The sequence below is a fragment of the Lissotriton helveticus genome, chromosome 9 (genome assembly GCF_964261635.1).
Source record: "Lissotriton helveticus chromosome 9, aLisHel1.1, whole genome shotgun sequence".
Taxonomy (NCBI): Eukaryota; Metazoa; Chordata; class Amphibia; order Caudata; family Salamandridae; genus Lissotriton; species Lissotriton helveticus.
Window position 1 is genome coordinate 1,249,873,769 of NC_136070.1, and position 19,324 is coordinate 1,249,893,092.

At 51.4% G+C, this 19,324-nt stretch overlaps 1 protein-coding gene across 1 annotated transcript in view; it reads right to left on the reverse strand.

Moving 5' to 3' along the window:
* CELSR3 (cadherin EGF LAG seven-pass G-type receptor 3) overlaps positions 1-19,324 on the reverse strand; it is a 786,585-nt gene that overhangs the window by 210,344 nt on the left and 556,917 nt on the right. Inside the window, exons 8-9 of the mRNA XM_078661784.1 lie at positions 5,463-5,588; positions 1,780-1,949 (exon numbers count right to left, since the gene is read on the reverse strand). Coding sequence (XP_078517910.1) covers positions 1,780-1,949; positions 5,463-5,588 — 296 coding nt within the window. The remainder of the gene's footprint in view (positions 1-1,779; positions 1,950-5,462; positions 5,589-19,324) is intronic.

Here is a 19,324-nt window from a genome sequence, read left to right on the forward strand (position 1 = left end):
GCTTCTGGAGGTCTGTCTAAAAGTGAGCAGAGGGTTCCAGAGGCCTGTCTGAAAATAAGTGTAGGATTCTGGAAGTCTATCTGAAAGTGAGGACAGGGTTCTGAAGGTGTCTTAAAGTGAACAGAGGATTCTGGAGGTCTGTCGGGAAAATGAGTAGAGGATTCTGGAGGTCTGTCGGGAAAATGAGTAGAGGATTCTGGAGGTCTGTCTAAAAGTGAGTAGAGGGTTCCGAAGGTCTGTCTGGAAGAGAGTAGAGGGTTCTGGAGGTTGGTCGGAAAGTGAGTAGATGGTTCTGGAGGTCTATCTGAAAGTAAAGGTTCTGGAGGCCAGTCTGAAAGTGAGTAGATGGGCGTAGGACTGGGGGGGGTCAAGGTACACTGATAGAATAGAGAACAAGTGAGTGTAATGGACACCCTCTCTGGAGGGCATAGGACTGGAGGGGGTCAAGGAACACAAGGGGACACTGAAAGAACAGAGAACAAGCAGGCGTAGTGGACACCCTATCAAGGAACACATGGGGACACTGAAAGAACATAGAAAAAGTGAGATTAGTGGACACCCTCTTGGAAGGGCACGGGACTAGAGGGGATCAAGGAACACATGGGGACACTGAAAGAACATAGAAAAAGTGGGATTAATGGACACCTTCTTCGAAGGGCACGGGACTAGAGGGGATCAAGGAACACATGGGGACTCTGAAAGAACAGAGAACAAGCAGGCTTAGTGGACACCCTCTCTAGAGGGCATGGGACTAGAGGGGATCAAGGAACACATGGGGACACTGAAAGAACATAGAAAAAGTGAGATTAGTGGACACCCTCTTGGAAGGGCACGGGACTAGAGGGGATCAAGGAACACATGGGGACTCTGAAAGAACAGAGAACAAGCAGGCTTAGTGGACACCCTCTCTAGAGGGCATGGGACTGGAGGGGGGTCAAGGAACACAAGGGGACACTGAAAGAACAGAGAACAAGCAGACGTAGTGGACACCCTCTTGGAATGGCACGGGACTAGAGGGGATCAAGGAACACATGGGGACACTGAAAGAGCATAGAAAAAGTGGGATTAGTGGACACCCTCTCTGAAGGGGGTAGGACTGGAGGGGGGTCAGGGAACACACGGGGACACAGAAAGAACAGAGAACAAGTGGGCTTAATGGACACCCTCTCTAGAGCTCATAGGACTGGAGGGGGGGTCAAGGAACACAAGGGGACACTGAAAGAACAGAGAACAAGTGGGATTAGTGGACACGCTCTCTAGAGAGCATAGGACTGGAGGGGGTTATGGAACACATGGGGACACTGAAAGAACAGAGAACAAGTGGGCTTAATGGACACCCTCTCAGAAGGGTGTAGGACTGGAGGGGGGCCAAGGAACACAAGGGGACACTGAAAGAACAGAGAACAAGTGGGCTTAATGGACACCCTCTCAGAAGGGTGTAGGACTGGAGGGGGGCCAAGGAACACAAGGGGACACTGAAAGAACAGAGAACAAGTGGACATAATATATACCCTCTCGTGAGGGCATAGGACTGGAGGAGGAGGTCCAGAAACACAAGGAGACGCTGAAAAGTACAGAAAAAGAGCAAATGCTACATAAATAAAACAATTCTTTTAGACTGACTAGATGTTTTATTCTCATGCTATTTCGCCAAGGTATTGGAGTTTGCAGCTGTAATAAAATAGCGTTTTCAAGTGCCTTTCAATTACCAGAGGGTGACTTTTCACCCCCTGCCCATGGTGGTTAGCCTGGCTAGTTCTATGCTTGAAAGCACCCTACCTGGCACAGTATGGTTGTGTATTGACCCGCGTGGGCTTGCAGCAGCACCCCTCCTGGCTGTCGGGTTCTGAATGTCATTCCCAGGAACCAAGGCACGGAGATTTTCACCTCATTCTTGAAATCCCAGGAAAGGCTGCTGTTGCCATGGAAACGGTGTGGATGGAGCATCGCTGGGAAGGAAAACAAAGTGGCAGAGTGGAGATGAGGTGCATAGAACAGGGGGAGAGATTCTGGTACAGAGGTGCTGGGAACCCCGAATCACCTCCCCGCAGAGGAAGCATCACATATATTTCCCTGATGGCATGTGTACACTGTACCCGCCCCCCTGCAGGCATCTTCATGGACTCTTCTGCTTTGGAATATCTCCCAGTGAATCATGGATCAGCCCAGAACAGAGGGGTCAAAGCCCGAGTCTGCCGGAGTGATCAACCAGGGGTCTTCAAAAGCGTATGGATCGATGAAAGAGCCACTGAAAACAAAGCATGCTTACTTGTAAAGCACAAGTTCACCCAGAGGGTATGTAGGCGCTGAATAACAGATGTTTATTGTTATGCAACTCAGTGGTACTCATGTTATCGACCTCAGAAGGATGAAAGGCTAAAAAGGCCCCACCGGGATTTGAACCTGTGAATATGAGGTCGAAACACAGACCCCGGCTGGGGACGCATTAGTCCACTAAGCCACCAGACCCAGTCTCAAAAAGCACATTTATAGTTGAGGTGGCCAGCTGTAAGTTCTGCCCCTGCAGACACCGACTCTCTAGTATTGCACGCTAGAAGTAACTGTCTTGTATTTGTGGTCACCACTACTCAAAGGCTGGCCATCTTGACTATTATTTACTTATTGCCAGTGTTTCCTCCAATTAAAAGCTGTAACTTAGCGCTTGCAGTACACCCTGTGCTTCTTCGCAGCGCTATCTGTGGAGCCAGCAGCTGTCATCCTAAATGAAATGTTGGTGGGGCCTTGATAAACTCATGTGTTTCATTTTCTATATTTCATTGCGCCATGGAATAATGGAAAATCTGTAGAACATGTTTAAAAGAAGTAGGTTGTGTTAGAGATGCATCGGTTTAGTAGTCATTTCACAACCGGGCATTGTAATTTTGTCTTGAGATATTAAAAATTGTGCTGTTAATGAGAGAGAAAACACTGAAATACATTTTAAAAAGACGTGCACCATTCGTTTAACAAAAATATATATTCCAGGTTTAATATTTGTTCGCATGGTAATGTAGAAACTGAGCAAAGGATGGCAGTAAGGCTTCTAGACACGTCCAGCGAGCTCATTCCCTCGCCACTGGGCGCCACAATCTTGTGTGATATTCAGTTTGTCAGGCAGTCGGTTGTTATTGCCTCCATGTGTCTATCCCCTGTCTTTCTCAATGTGTGTTTTGCTTGTACGTTCCGCTTGCTGAAATGTCAAGGCACCCCATAGATGACTGCTGACCTTTCGAGGCTTTTAAATGTGTCGGTGGTAACTCCTGACCAGCATGTCTCCTCCGGCGCCTTTCTTTTCCCGGGGAAGAGGTGTGGCCGGAGCAGCCATGACCTTCCTCTAAAGTCTTCTTATGTACTGTCCATGTCCTGCTTCGAATCCGTCAACGCTATCCTTTGCCCGAATCACCACATTCGGGGGACTTGAGAGGGATGATTACGCCATCCTTTTGAACTCCTATATGCTGTTTTTTGACTCAACATTGCAATCTTCTACTTTGCATCATAGGGTGCCGTATCTACGTCCTAGTTTTTACTGAACAGGTTACGGGCCCTGCCGGGCCGGAATTATCACCGGCGGAGCGACCTTTTTTCCTAGATACAGCCGTTTTGAGCCCTGAGGATTCGCAGAAGCGATGAAACACGTGTCGGCTGGCTGCTTTTTTGTGAAAGAAAATTAAAGAACATCATTGGACTAATACTGTACAGGAGATCCCTATATTTCTGCTGCTTTGTTGCTTTACTTCTGTATATTTATCTATATACAGAGTAAAGACTAGCCCTGGGCGGTAAATTCCGTTCCGCTCGCGGAGTTTGCAGAATTTGGGTAATTGCGCGTTCTGCCGAGAACGCAGAATTGCCAAAAATTCCGCGATCCGGGTCTTTGCAGAATTTTTTGCTTGTTCGTGCTATCAAAATGCGTGTTCGCAAGATATTCCCCCCAAGCACGCATACAGCTTTCGCGAACAGGAAAAATGTATCGCTGAATTTCTGCGTGCTCGCAGAGATTTTTTACCGTTTCGTGGAGCTTTGCGTAGTGTGACTATACAAATTACACCCACCCCTAGTAAAGATGCCCTGGGCAGGGCTAGCAATTGGGCACTAAACACTAGGCTGCCAAAGAGGTGCCCACAGCAGATGGACCTTAGACCAAGGCTACCTGCAGCCATTGTGGCCTCCTTGCGAGTGAGCGGCCTATTCAGTGTCCCTTTACGAAGGGCTACCAACGTCACTGCGCTGGCCCTGCGATCGATATCCCTTGATCCATGCAATGTATGCATAGACACAAGTTGGGGTATAGGAGGCTACAGCTGTTTGCTCTTTGGTGCCCCTGGCACAACCGTTGCTACCCATGAGCTCAAAGGTCATGAAGGCAGGGACAGGATCAGAAGGTGCACAGAGCTTCGAGAACCTTGTTTTGTTTCTGGAATGTCCACTCTTTGCCTTTTTGTTAGCCTCTCAGCAGAAACCCCAAACAAGACCATGGCGAGGGGCTAAGGATGAGGGGAAGGTGATAGCACTGAGATGTCATCCTGGGGTGTAAGGATGCATGACGTCACGTCCACTATCCCTGACATGATGGTCCATGGACCTCCAGTGGCTCCTGGTCCGCTATTGGCTTTGTTACCAGATCCTATGCCTTACAAATGCAGAAGACCTGGCTACAGCTATGCAAGCTCAGAAAGTAGGTTTTGCGCTAAGCTTTAATTTACACTGGAGCGAGCCAACTGCGCAGTCTAGTGGTAGATGTTTTACTGAAATAAAGTTCCGGTCCTCCCACCAACCACTTCTGAGAAGGGACGCAAAGCACCACCTTACCGGAAATATGTAAAGAAGTTGCCCTTCTAAATCAGGAACAAGCAGGGTTGTAGCAAAGAGTAGCGCCATGAGGCAGCTCAATTTTAGTATCCATACTACCTCTGCAGACTTGTGCTGCCAAGCACTGCATAGCACATCACATAAGGCTACGCCAATGGTGTGGTGACCAGTGGCACAACTTCCTTCTAGCGTCAAGGCCCCCTTCTTGTGGACCCCCTCAGTTCTCTCGAGTGTAACTTCATGGTTCCACCACTTCGAGGCGCCTGCGCGTGTAGTTCTGGTGCCGTCCTATGCTGCTCTCCTGGGTCTGTACAGCTCAAGTGCAGTTTCCAGTATGGACGCCTACTGCCCGTGCTATATTTCATAGATTCTAAGGTGTCTTCACTAACTCTGATCTAGTTGGACAGTTTAATGGAGCTATAAGGGATTGTTTAACTGTTCATTAAAATACATCTCAAGAGATTACTTATTTTGAGAAAATCACACAGAAAATGACCACTTTATGCCTACCCTGGGCCAGACAGAAGACCACTGCCTACCAATGACCACCAGAAGAAACTCCAGTTGAAGTGTACAAACAGAGCCCCAAACTACCCACATGGCTTCAGCACATCCCTTAAAGCAGGGGGTGGGGTCCTTCGTCTACTTACCATGCCTACAGTCCTTGCCTCCAAAGCCAAGCGGACACTGACAGGTGAACGTCCCCCAGGCCACGGAACAGGAGCCGCCATTCTTGCAAGGGTTGGATTCGCAAAAGGAATGCTTAGCGTGACACCCTGAAAGAGAAGAGAACAAGTGCTTAGCATGACACCCTGAAAGAGAAGAGAACCAGTGCTTAGCGTGACACCCTGAAAGAGAAGAGAACAAGTGCTTAGCGTGACACCCTGAAAGAGAAAAGAACAAGTGCTTAGCATGACACCCTGAAAGAGAAGAGAACCAGTGCTTAGCGTGACACCCTGAAAGAGAAGAGAACAAGTGCTTAGCATGACACCCTGAAAGAGAAGAGAACCAGTGCTTAGCGTGACACCCTGAAAGAGAAGAGAACAAGTGCTTAGCGTGACACCCTGAAAGAGAAGACAAGTGCTTAGCGTGACACCCTGAAAGCGAAGACAAGTGCTTAGCGTGACACCCTGAAAGAGAAGAGAACCAGTGCTTAGCGTGACACCCTGAAAGAGAAGAGAACCAGTGCTTAGCGTAACACCATGCAAGAGAAGAGAATGAGTGCTTAGCTTGACACCCTGAAAGAGAAGAGAATGAGTGCTTAGCTTGACACCCTGAAAGAGAAGAGAACGAGTGCTTAGCATGACACCCTGAAAGAGAAGAGAATCAGTGCCTATCATGACACACTAAAGAGAAGAGATTGAGAATGAGTGCTTGGCATGAGAGAAGAGAAGAGAACGAGTGCTTAGCATGACACCCTAGAAGAGAAGAGGAAGAGAAGAGTAGAGAGGGAAGGCTTTTAGCGTGGCACCCTGAAAGAGAAGAGAAAAAGTGCTTAGCGTGACACCCTGAAACAGAAGAGAACCAGTGCTTAGTGTGACACCATGCAAGAGAAGAGAATGAGTGCTTAGCTTGACACCCTGAAAGAGAAGAAAACCAGTGCCTAGCATGACACCCTGAAAGAGAAGAGAATGAGTGCTTAGCATGACACCCTAAAGAGAAGAAAACGAGTGCTTGGCTTGATAGAAGAGAGTAGAAGCAAACAGAAGAGAAGAGAATATAAGAGAAGAGAACGAGTGCTTGGCATGAGAGAAGAGAATAGAAGCAAAGAGAAGAGATGAGAACGAGTGCCTAGCATGACACCCTGGAAGTGAAGAGGAAGAGAAGAGAATGAGTGCTTAGTGTGACACCCTGACAGAGAAGAGAACGAGTGCTTAGCGTGAGACCCTGAAAAAGAAGAGAACAAGTGCTTAGTGTGACACCCTGAAAGAGAGGAGAACGAGTGCTTAGCTTGACACCCTGAAAGAGAAGAGCAAGAGTGCTTAGTGTGAAAACCCAAAAAGAGAAGAGAACGAGTGCTTAGCGTGACACCCTGAAAGAGAAGAGAAAGAGTGCTTAGCATGACACCCTGAAAGAGAAGAGAAAGAGTGCTTAGCGTGACACCCGGAAAGAGAAGAGAAAGAGTGCTTAGTGTGAAAACCCAGAAAGAGACGGCAACGAGTGCTTAGTGTGACACCCTGACAGAGAAGAGAACGAGTGCTTAGCGTGAGACCCTGAAAAAGAAGAGAACAAGTGCTTAGTGTGACACCCTGAAAGAGAGGAGAACGAGTGCTTAGTTTGACACCCTGAAAAAGAAGAGAAAGAGTGCTTAGTGTGAAAACCCAGAAAGAGAAGGGAACGAGTGGTTAGTGTGACACCCTGAAAGAGAAGAGAAAGCGTGCTTAGCGTGACACCCTGAAAGAGAAGAGAAAGAGTGCTTAGTGTGAAAACCCAAAAAGAGAAGAGAACGAGTGCTTAGTGTGACACCCTGAAAGAGAAGAGAACGAGTGCTTAGCGTGACACCCGGAAAGAGAAGAGAAAGAGTGCTTAGTGTGAAAACCCAGAAAGAGACGGCAACGAGTGCTTAGTGTGACACCCTGAAAGAGAAGTGAACGAGTGCTTAGTGTGAAAACCCAGAAAGAGACGGCAACGAGTGCTTAGTGTGACACCCTGAAAGAGAAGTGAACGAGTGCTTAGTGTGACACCCTGAAAGAGAAGAGAACGAGTGCTTAGCGTGACACTCTGAAAGAGAAGAGAACGAGTGCTTAGCGTGACACCCTGAAAGAGAAGAGAAGGAGTGCTTAGTGTGAAAACCCAGAAAGAGAAGAGAACGAGTGCTTAGCGTGACACCCTGAAAGAGAAGAGAACGAGTGGTTAGTGTGACACCTGAAAGAGAAGAGAACGACTTAGGGAGCAGAATCAAGAACCTTTTAGCAGAGGCCTGGACATGCAGTGCCACACAAGTAGACATGTAGTGTCAGACGTCTCCATTAGCACCGCCATATAAACACGTACTGCTGCAAGTCTAGACATGTTCTGCTGCACGCCTAGGTATTGTCAGGTGTCTACATGTGTATTGCCATTTAATTATGCAGTCACATGTTTAGATATAGTGCCATTCATACAAAACGTGTTTTCACAGCTCTAAGCATGCACTGCCAGAGTACCACATGCCTAGTGATTTACTGACACATATCTAGACTTTCACTGCCAAACGTCTATACCTGCACAGTCACAAGCCTAGACCTACGCTGTCACAAGCCTAGACTTGAACCGTCACAAGCCTGGATCTGCACTGTCACAAGCCTGGACCTGCACTGTCACAAGCCTAGACCTACACTGTCACAAGCCTGGATCTGCACTGTCACAAGCCTAGACCTACACTGTCACAAGCCTGGATCTGCACTGTCACAAGCCTGGACCTGCACTGTCACAAGCCTAGACCTCACCGTCACAAGCCTAGACCTGCACCGTCACAAGCCTAGACCTACACTGTCACAAGCCTAGACCTACACAGTCACGAGTCTGGATCTGCACTGTCACAAGCCTAGACCTCACCATCACAGGCCTAGACCTGCACCATCACAAGCCTAGACTTGAACTGTCACAAGCCTGGACCTGCACTGTCACAAGCCTTGACGTGCCCTGTCACAAGCCTAGATCTGGACTGTCACAAGCCTAGACCTGCACCGTCACAAGCCTAGTCTTGAACTGTCACAAGCCTGGATCTGCCCAGTCACAAGCCTTGACCTGCACTGTCACAAGCCTAGATCTGGACTGTCACAAGCCTAGACCTGCACCGTCACAAGCCTAGACCTACCTGTCACAAGCCTCGACCTGCACTGTCACAAGCCTGGACCTGCACTGTCACAAGCCTAGACCTCACTGTCACAAGCCTAGACCTGCACCGTCACAAGCCTAGACCTACACCGTCACAAGCCTAGACCTACACTGTCACAAGCCTGGATCTGCACTGTCACAAGCCTGGACCTGCACTGTCACAAGCCTAGACCTCACCATCACAGGCCTAGACCTGCACCATCACAAGCCTAGACTTGAACTGTCACAAGCCTGGACCTGCACTGTCACAAGCCTTGACGTGCCCTGTCACAAGCCTAGATCTGGACTGTCACAAGCCTAGACCTGCACCGTCACAAGCCTAGTCTTGAACTGTCACAAGCCTGGATCTGCCCAGTCACAAGCCTTGACCTGCACTGTCACAAGCCTAGATCTGGACTGTCACAAGCCTAGACCTGCACCGTCACAAGCCTAGACCTACCTGTCACAAGCCTCGACCTGCACTGTCACAAGCCTGGACCTGCACTGTCACAAGCCTAGACCTCACTGTCACAAGCCTAGACCTGCACCGTCACAAGCCTAGACCTACACTGTCACAAGCCTGTATCTGCACAGTCACAAGCCTGACCCTGCACTGTCACAAGCCTGGACCTCACTGTCACAAGCCTAGACCTCACTGTCACAAGCCTGGATCTGCACAGTCACAAGCCTGGACCTGCACTTACACAAGCCTGGACCTGCACTGTCACAAGCCCAGACCTCACCGTCACAAGCCTAGACCCGCACTGTAGGAAGGGGGAGTCTCTGGTTGGCGCAGTGCAGCACTAGCGACAAGCAGGGCCTCTCTCTTCCCCGTCAGGGCTGAGGGTTAACTTCAAGACAACCTCTGCTTACCCTCTAGGTAGTGTGGCTTAAGCAGTCTTAGGCTAATCTCTGGGGCATGTAAGGTTAAACATTTGCAATATTACACCGTCACAACCAACCCACCACACAATGACACCAAACTGTATTTGTAAAAATATATTCTCTTTATATAAATTTCAAGCAGGCTTGTAAATACAGTCTTGGTTATTTCAAATGCAGGTTCCAGTTACTCTTTAGGTTAAGTTGCCACAGTTCTTTCTCAGTAATAAGCAATCTTTGTTTAGTGTTATTCCCAAACAGTTCTTTCAGTGTTCTTTCCTTTCAAAGAGAAAGCCTCTCTCTGTTCTGGGGCTTTGGGACCCTCCCCGGCCTTCGGAGCGCCTTGCAGCGCCTCTCCTGCCTTCAAGGGTGAAACTGACACAGCCCCTACCAACTCTCACGCATCTCGCGGTATGCTTGGAATGGACACCAGAGAGGGCCTCGAAGAAACCCTGGGCCTTTTCCAGAGGTGGGGGCTGAGCTCGGAGCAGAGCAGCAAGCAGGCGATCAGAGGAGCCCCGGACCTTTTCCAGAGGTGGGGGCTCCCGGCTGCAGTGAGGAGCAGGGAGGGGTGAGAGGAGCCTCTGGGGCCAAGGCACCTTCAGGAATGCTTTCTTTCAGGAATTGTCAGTGCAGAGGGGTCCCTTCTGACAGCGGAGATCTCCGGGAGGCAAGGCACCCTTCACAGTGGGGGTGCGGCCTCTCCTGGGGGGGCAGAGCAAGGCAGGGCAGCCGGGTGCAATCAGATGCACGGGGTCCAGGCTGTTCGAGTCCCCGGGATTCCGGCGGGAGGGGCTGAAGTCTCCTCAAGGGCTCCGTGAAGCAGGCAGGGGTAGAGGAGCAGCGGCCTTAGCCCTGGGGCAGAGAGCGACTCCGGGTGGAGCGAGGCTCTCAAGGGCGAGAGGGCAGGCTGGCTCCCGAGTACCACGGCCCTAGGAGGGGGCGAGAGGGGGCAGACTTCACCTCCGGCGGGAGGAAATACTCGGCCTCAGGCAGGGGACGAGCCAAAGCACAGGAGAACCCACTGGTCCTGGGGTTCAGTTCAGGGGGCAAGCTCAATCAAGCCCTTGGAGAATGTTTAGAGCACAAAGCAGCAAAGTCTTTAAAGCAAGTCTTCTTCCTCTCCTTTCTCAGCAAGGCAAGCAGCAGGCCAGTCCTTCCAGCGTCTCTTCTCCTTCTAGTCGGGCAGAGGTCCTTTGTGGTAAAACAGGATTCTGATTTACAAGGAGCAGGGCTCCTACTTTTATACACAGTTTCTTTTGTTCTCACTGGCCAGGGGGGCCTTTGCATAACTGCTCCAGTCCCTGAGCACTTGCGGTGGGTACTTCTGCTTCTGCATTCAGTGTGAGGGCAGGCACATCAGCCGCTCCCCAGGGGGGCGGAGCCGGCATTGTGAAGAAAGGGGCAGCCTGAGTACTTTGTTGACAAGCTTCGGTCCTTCCTGGGCCAGGTGCAGGCTGAGTCATCAGTCGCTCCCCAGGAGGGCGGAGCCAGCATTGTGGGGGCAGAGCACAGCCTGATGCATCATTCAGGGGAAACTCCCACCACCCACTAAGGTGTCATCCTGCTATTCACAACCTGTCAACTCCCAGCCCTGTCACTCACACACTCAGACAGTCAGATACACACAAGAGCAGAGGCGGGCTGAAATGGTTAGACAAGCAAATGCTAGCTTTCTAAAAGTAGCATTTGCAAACACAGGATATTAAAATAAACTTTACTAAAAGAAGTATTTTATTATTCTGAGTTCAGGCATACTAAACATTAATTTCTACCATGTCCCCTGAGCCTGCTGGGATTATAGAGTGTAATAATTCCAGCAGCCCATCTGGCCTAGAAGGGAACTGGTAGCCTTACAATAGTGAAAAACGAATTTGGCAGTAATTCACTATTAGAACATGCCACACACATCAGGGCATGTTCTACCTTACACTTACAATGCACCCTGCCCTCAGGCCTACCATAGGGGTGACTAATATGAAGTTAAGGGAAGGTTTAGGGGCTGGCAAGTGTGTGCACTTGCCCAGCCAGGGTGACAGTACCAGACTGCACGCAGGTTCTGCAATGGCAGACCCTAGACACATTTTAAGGCTGCTTCTGTGGGTGGCGCAACCAGCGCTGCAGGCCCACTAGCAGTATTGGCATTCACAAGCCCTGGCACTCCTAGTGCACTTTACTAGGGACTAACAGTAAATCCAATGAACCAATCATGGACATCAATCACATGTACACTTTTCAGTAGGGAGAGCATATGCACTTTGGCACTGGTCAGCAGTGGCAAAGTGCCCAGAGTCATTAAACCAACAAAAACAGGTCAGAGAGAGTATTGGAGGAAGGCAAAAAGTTTAGGGATGACCCTGCCAAGAGGCCCAGGTCCAACACAACCCCCTTCCAGCCAAAACGCAGGGTAGACCAATCACCACTGTGATGGGCTTCCCTGCTTAGGGCGATAGAACATGGACCTGGCCCGCAACAGCAGGGGCACACTCCAGTTCTACGCCAATCTGAACCTATTTCAAATCCTCTGTCCACACTCTCAGGGTCCACCCCGCTGATCAATGGGGCACCCTTCTCTTCCTCTGTGGACACCACCTGTGCAGCCTCTAACCTTAACTTGCTCACAGGTGTGTCCCAACAGACAGACATCAAGTCATAGCGGCCACTGACAGTAGTCAGAGATGAGACCCAGGCCTCATGCCTCTCAGGGCTCTCAAACCTCTGTGGCATTAGAGAGTGGGGGGCAGTAGCCCCAGGTGCTTGGCACCCTTTGTCCACTCTCCCTCCTGTCAGGTCAGGTATGTCATCCTGGCACTGACCCACCAGCCCCAGGTCTGTACCAGGCGGCTGTACCAAAGACTGGGGTGGCCTTTCCCACACCCGGTCCTCCTCCTTGGGGCTCTGTACCCTCCCACCTGGAGTGGTACCCCCTTCCAGAATTGTCAGGGCACCTGTGGCAGGTGACCTGCACAATTCGCCCACCAGTTCAGGGGTGCTATCCTGCAACTGGGGCACCAGGTCAGGGGGGACACCCTGCACCTGGCCCTTAAACCTAGGGTCTAAACCCTCAAGTTGACCCGGGGTCAGAGGCGAGGACTCCCTCCCTCTGCACCCCTTTCCAGAGTACTGCCCACTCCCAACCGGAGTGGTACCCCTAGAAGCGACATGGGCCAGGACACTGATTACAGTGGTCCTGCCCTCCAGGTCAGACAACACCTGACCCTGGCTTCTCAACTCAGGGACCCAACCCTGCAGTTGAACACTTGCCTGGCGCACCAGGACTTTCCGGGGAGCACGCCTGCCCCCCCTGAGGGTGGCACATAGCTCATGTGTCGTGCGACAGTCTGCCCGGCGCAGATCTCCCAACCCCTGTCCCTCTGACAGTGCGGGAAGATCCCCCAGGACAGAAGTGGTGTCCCCCTGGTCATTCACTGGGGACGCAGCCCTGCTGGCTGGCCCCTGACCCACTGGTTCTTCCACTGGGGACTCTTTCCCCCTCTCGCCCCTCTTTCTGGACTTCTGCACCCTCCCAACTGGAGTGGTACTGCCAGTCACCAGAACTACTGGAGCCCTGTTTACAGAGCCTCCACGTTCTCTAGCCACTGGGGGATCCCCCTCAGCGGGTGACTCATCCGGACAGCCTAGGCTCCCCACCTGGTGTTCCCTTAAAGAACCATCCAGGCTCTGAGACTGAGGTTGGGCACTACCGGGACAAAACCCATTCTCACTCCTTCCCCTTAAGGACAGGACGTGAGGCCCTACACCCATCTCACTACTACAGGACCTAGCTGGGCTACTCTGCGCCACTTCCACCACTCTGGGCTGGAAGATACCTGAGACACTCTCCACAGGATCACACCCCAATGCCTCTCCAGACCCTCTGGAATCCACCACAAGGTCTGCCTCCAATGTGAGCTCCCTGGGGTCAGAGAACTCACTCTCAAACAGGTGTTGGCATAGCTCTGGAAAACTGGGACTTACAATATGCTCTCCCACAATTGGATTACACAGCCCCCTAGCAGGGTTAACCAAATTATCCTTCACCTCACCATCCAGCGCCTCACACACATACTCCACACCATTCTTCTGAGACTGGCCAGACAGTAGCGAACTGTCTCTGTCACACAACCCACACTCTTCTGGGCGGTCCTTACACTCACCCACCAGGACCTCAACCATGGGGGAAACCCTCCCGCCACTAGGACCATGAACTCCTACGCCAGCTACCCTATTCCCTTCAGGGACGCTGCGCACTACTGGAGCTACCTCATGCCCTTGAACCTCCTGGTGTAAGTTAACCCCCTCCAAGTCAGGTGCCATATCTCTAGGTGCGCGCGCTATGCTGTCTGCACTAGATACCTGAATGTTGCTGCCACCATCTGAGCTGGACTCCACCTCCAACTCAGCAAAGCTCAATCTCTGAGCTACACACATTTCTTGTTGCTGGGCTGAAGCCCTCCTGGCCTCAAGCGCCTCGAGCTCCAAGTCAAGTTTCTTCATTCTTAAGTCATGCGCAAGCTCCATTTTCATTACTTCCAGGGCTAACCTCCTAGATTCTAGCTCCAGTTGCCCATTTATTTCCAGCTCTGCCAACTTCAATTCATGATCTCGGGTTGCCTGTCTGTCCGCCAGCTCCTCTGGCGACAGACCTCGGCCAGAAACACTGCTACCCAATGGGGAGGTTGCACCCCTACACTCTGGAGTCAGGGGTCCCTCCAGCTGCTGTTCTGCATCCTCATATTCAAAATCCTTTCCAGGGGCATTCCTTGCCTTGACCCAGGCCCTCAGCGCCTTTTGGAACTGCTCCCTTCTGGAGAGTCCGGTCATGGAAATGTTCAAATTTTTGCAGAACCTCTTGAGCTGTTTCCTGGTGTAGTTTTCTAGTTTCTCCCAATCACAGTCAATAGAAGAAATGGATGTTGCCCTTTCCATTTTCACTGACACAGGCATGACTTCAGAAACACATGGAGATCTCTTCTCGCAAATCATAAATCAACAAAAAATGTCTGTGGCTTTAGTTACTGGACTGTCATCACTGTGCAATGGTCAGTAGCTAGGGTAAAAACACTGCAAATGTAAATCCGCTATCCTCACCGCTGCGTCCAATGTAGGAAGGGGGAGTCTCTGGTTGGCGCAGTGCAGCACTAGCGACAAGCAGGGCCTCTCTCTTCCCCGTCAGGGCTGAGGGTTAACTTCAAGACAACCTCTGCTTACCCTCTAGGTAGTGTGGCTTAAGCAGTCTTAGGCTAATCTCTGGGGCATGTAAGGTTAAACATTTGCAATATTACACCGTCACAACCAACCCACCACACAATGACACCAAACTGTATTTGTAAAAATATATTCTCTTTATATAAATTTCAAGCAGGCTTGTAAATACAGTCTTGGTTATTTCAAATGCAGGTTCCAGTTACTCTTTAGGTTAAGTTGCCACAGTTCTTTCTCAGTAATAAGCAATCTTTGTTTAGTGTTATTCCCAAACAGTTCTTTCAGTGTTCTTTCCTTTCAAAGAGAAAGCCTCTCTCTGTTCTGGGGCTTTGGGACCCTCCCCGGCCTTCGGAGCGCCTTGCAGCGCCTCTCCTGCCTTCAAGGGTGAAACTGACACAGCCCCTACCAACTCTCACGCATCTCGCGGTATGCTTGGAATGGACACCAGAGAGGGCCTCGAAGAAACCCTGGGCCTTTTCCAGAGGTGGGGGCTGAGCTCGGAGCAGAGCAGCAAGCAGGCGATCAGAGGAGCCCCGGACCTTTTCCAGAGGTGGGGGCTCCCGGCTGCAGTGAGGAGCAGGGAGGGGTGAGAGGAGCCTCTGGGGCCAAGGCACCTTCAGGAATGCTTTCTTTCAGGAATTGTCAGTGCAGAGGGGTCCCTTCTGACAGCGGAGATCTCCGGGAGGCAAGGCACCCTTCACAGTGCGGTGCGGCCTCTCCTGGGGGGCAGAGCAAGGCAGGGCAGCCGGGTGCAATCAGATGCACGGGGTCCAGGCTGTTCGAGTCCCCGGGATTCCGGCGGGAGGGGCTGAAGACTCCTCAAGGGCTCCGTGAAGCAGGCAGGGGTAGAGGAGCAGCGGCCTTAGCCCTGGGGCAGAGAGCGACTCCGGGTGGAGCGAGGCTCTCAAGGGCAAGAGGGCAGGCTGGCTCCCGAGTACCACGGCCCTAGGAGGGGGCGAGAGGGGGCAGACTTCACCTCCGGCGGGAGGAAATACTCGGCCTCAGGCAGGGGACGAGCCAAAGCACAGGAGAACCCACTGGTCCTGGGGTTCAGTTCAGGGGGCAAGCTCAATCAAGCCCTTGGAGAATGTTTAGAGCACAAAGCAGCAAAGTCTTTAAAGCAAGTCTTCTTCCTCTCCTTTCTCAGCAAGGCAAGCAGCAGGCCAGTCCTTCCAGCGTCTCTTCTCCTTCTAGTCGGGCAGAGGTCCTTTGTGATAAAACAGGATTCTGATTTACAAGGAGCAGGGCTCCTACTTTTATACACAGTTTCTTTTGTTCTCACTGGCCAGGGGGGCCTTTGCATAACTGCTCCAGTCCCTGAGCACTTGCGGTGGGTACTTCTGCTTCTGCATTCAGTGTGAGGGCAGGCACATCAGCCGCTCCCCAGGGGGGCGGAGCCGGCATTGTGAAGAAAGGGGCAGCCTGAGTACTTTGTTGACAAGCTTCGGTCCTTCCTGGGCCAGGTGCAGGCTGAGTCATCAGTCGCTCCCCAGGAGGGCGGAGCCAGCATTGTGGGGGCAGAGCACAGCCTGATGCATCATTCAGGGGAAACTCCCACCACCCACTAAGGTGTCATCCTGCTATTCACAACCTGTCAACTCCCAGCCCTGTCACTCACACACTCAGACAGTCAGATACACACAAGAGCAGAGGCGGGCTGAAATGGTTAGACAAGCAAATGCTAGCTTTCTAAAAGTAGCATTTGCAAACACAGGATATTAAAATAAACTTTACTAAAAGAAGTATTTTATTATTCTGAGTTCAGGCATACTAAACATTAATTTCTACCATGTCCCCTGAGCCTGCTGGGATTATAGAGTGTAATAATTCCAGCAGCCCATCTGGCCTAGAAGGGAACTGGTAGCCTTACAATAGTGAAAAACGAATTTGGCAGTAATTCACTATTAGAACATGCCACACACATCAGGGCATGTTCTACCTTACACTTACAATGCACCCTGCCCTCAGGCCTACCATAGGGGTGACTAATATGAAGTTAAGGGAAGGTTTAGGGGCTGGCAAGTGTGTGCACTTGCCCAGCCAGGGTGACAGTACCAGACTGCACGCAGGTTCTGCAATGGCAGACCCTAGACACATTTTAAGGCTGCTTCTGTGGGTGGCGCAACCAGCGCTGCAGGCCCACTAGCAGTATTGGCATTCACAAGCCCTGGCACTCCTAGTGCACTTTACTAGGGACTAACAGTAAATCCAATGAACCAATCATGGACATCAATCACATGTACACTTTTCAGTAGGGAGAGCATATGCACTTTGGCACTGGTCAGCAGTGGCAAAGTGCCCAGAGTCATTAAACCAACAAAAACAGGTCAGAGAGAGTATTGGAGGAAGGCAAAAAGTTTAGGGATGACCCTGCCAAGAGGCCCAGGTCCAACACGCACCATCACAAGCCTAGACCCGCACCATCACAAGCCTAGACCTGCACCATCACAAGCCTAGACTTGAACTGTTACAAGCCTGGAACTGCACGGTCACAAGCCTAGACCTCACCGTCACAAACCTCGACCTGCACTGTCACAAGCCTAGACCTGCACCGTCACAAGCCTAGACTTGAACTGTCACAAGCCTGGATCTGCACAGTCACAAGCATGGACCTGCACCGTCACAAGCCTAGACCTCACTGTCACAAGCCTAGACCTGCACTGTCACAAGCCTAGACCTACGCTGTCATAAACCTGGATCTGCACTGTCACAAGGCTGGACCTGCACTGTCACAAGCCTAGACCTCACCGTCACAAGCCTAGACCTCACCGTCACAAGCCTAGACCTGCACCATCACAAGCCTAGACATGAACTGTCACAAGCCTGGATCTGCACAGTCACAAGCCTGGACCTGCACCGTCACAAGCCTGGACCTCACTGTCACAAGCCTAGACCTGCACTGTCACAAGCCTAGACCTGCACCGTCACAACCCTAGACCTGCACTGTCACAAGCCTAGACTTGAACTGTCACAAGCCTGGATCTGCACAGTCACAAGCCCGGACCTGCACTGTCATAAGCCTAGACCTCACCGTCACAAGCCTAGACCTGCACCGTCACAAGCCTAGACCTACGCTGTCATAAACCTGGATCTGCACTGTGACAAGCCTGGACCTGCACTGTCATAAGCCTAGACCTCACCGTCACAAGCCTAGACCTGCACCGTCACAAGCCTAGACCTGCACCGTCACAAGCCTAGACTTGAACTGTCACAAGCCTGGATCTGCACAGTCACAAGCCTGGACCTGCACTGTCACAAGCCTAGACCTCACTGTCACAAGCCTAGACCTCACTGTCACAAGCCTAGACCTGCACCATCACAAGCCTAGACTTGAACTGTCACAAGCCTGGATCTGCACAGTCACAAGCCTAGACCTTACCGTAACAAGCCTAGACCTCACCGTCACAAGCCTAGACTTGAACTGTCACAAGCCTGGATCTGCGCTGTCACAAGCCTGGACCTGCACCATCACAAGCCTAGACCTCACAGTCACAAGCCTAGACCTCACCGTCACAAGCCTAGACCTCACCATCACAAGCCTAGACTTGAACTGTCACAAGCCTAGACTTGAACTGTCACAAGCCTGGATCTGCACTGTCACAAGCCTGGACCTGCACTGTCACAAGCCTAGACCTCACCGTCACAAGCCTAGACCTGCACCGTCACAAGCCTAGACCTACGCTGTCACAAGCCTAGACCTGCACTGTCACAAGCCTAGACTTGAACTGTCACAAGCCTAGACCTCACCGTCACAAGCCTGGACCTGCACTGTCACAAGCCTGGACCTGCACTGTCACAAGCCTAGACCTCACCGTCACAAGCCTAGACCTGCACCATCACAAGCCTAGACCTCAACGTCACAAGCCTAGACCTCACTGTCACAAGCCTAGACCTGCACCGTCACAAGCCTAGACCTACGCTGTCATAAACCTGGATCTGCACTGTCACAAGCCTGGACCTGCACTGTCACAAGCCTAGACCTCACTGTCACAAGCCTGGACCTGCACTGTCACAAGCCTAGACCTCACCGTCACAAGACTAGACCTGCACCGTCACAAGCCTAGACCTCACCGTCACAAGCCTCGACCTGCACTGTCACAAGCCTAGACCTGCACCGTCACAAGCCTAGACTTGAACTGTCACAAGCCTGGATCTGCACAGTCACAAGCCTGGACCTGCACTGTCACAAGCCTAGACCTCACTGTCACAAGCCTAGACCTGCACCATCACAAGCCTAGACCTCACTGTCACAAGCCTAGACCTGCACCGTCACAAGCCTGTATCTGCACTGTCACAAGCCTGGATCTGCACTGTCACAAGCCTAGACCTGCACCATCACAAGCCTAGACCTCACCGTCACAAGTCTAGACCTGTACCATCACAAGCCTAGACTTGAACTGTCACAAGCCTGGATCTGCACAGTCACAAGCCTGGACCTGCACTGTCACAAGCATAGACCTTACCGTCACAAGCCTAGACCTGCACCGTCACAAGCCTAGACCTACGCTGTCATAAACCTGGATCTGCACTGTCACAAGCCTGGACCTGCACTGTCACAAGCCTGGACCTGCACTATCACAAGCCTAGACCTACACTGTCACAAGCCTGGATCTGCACTGTCACAAGC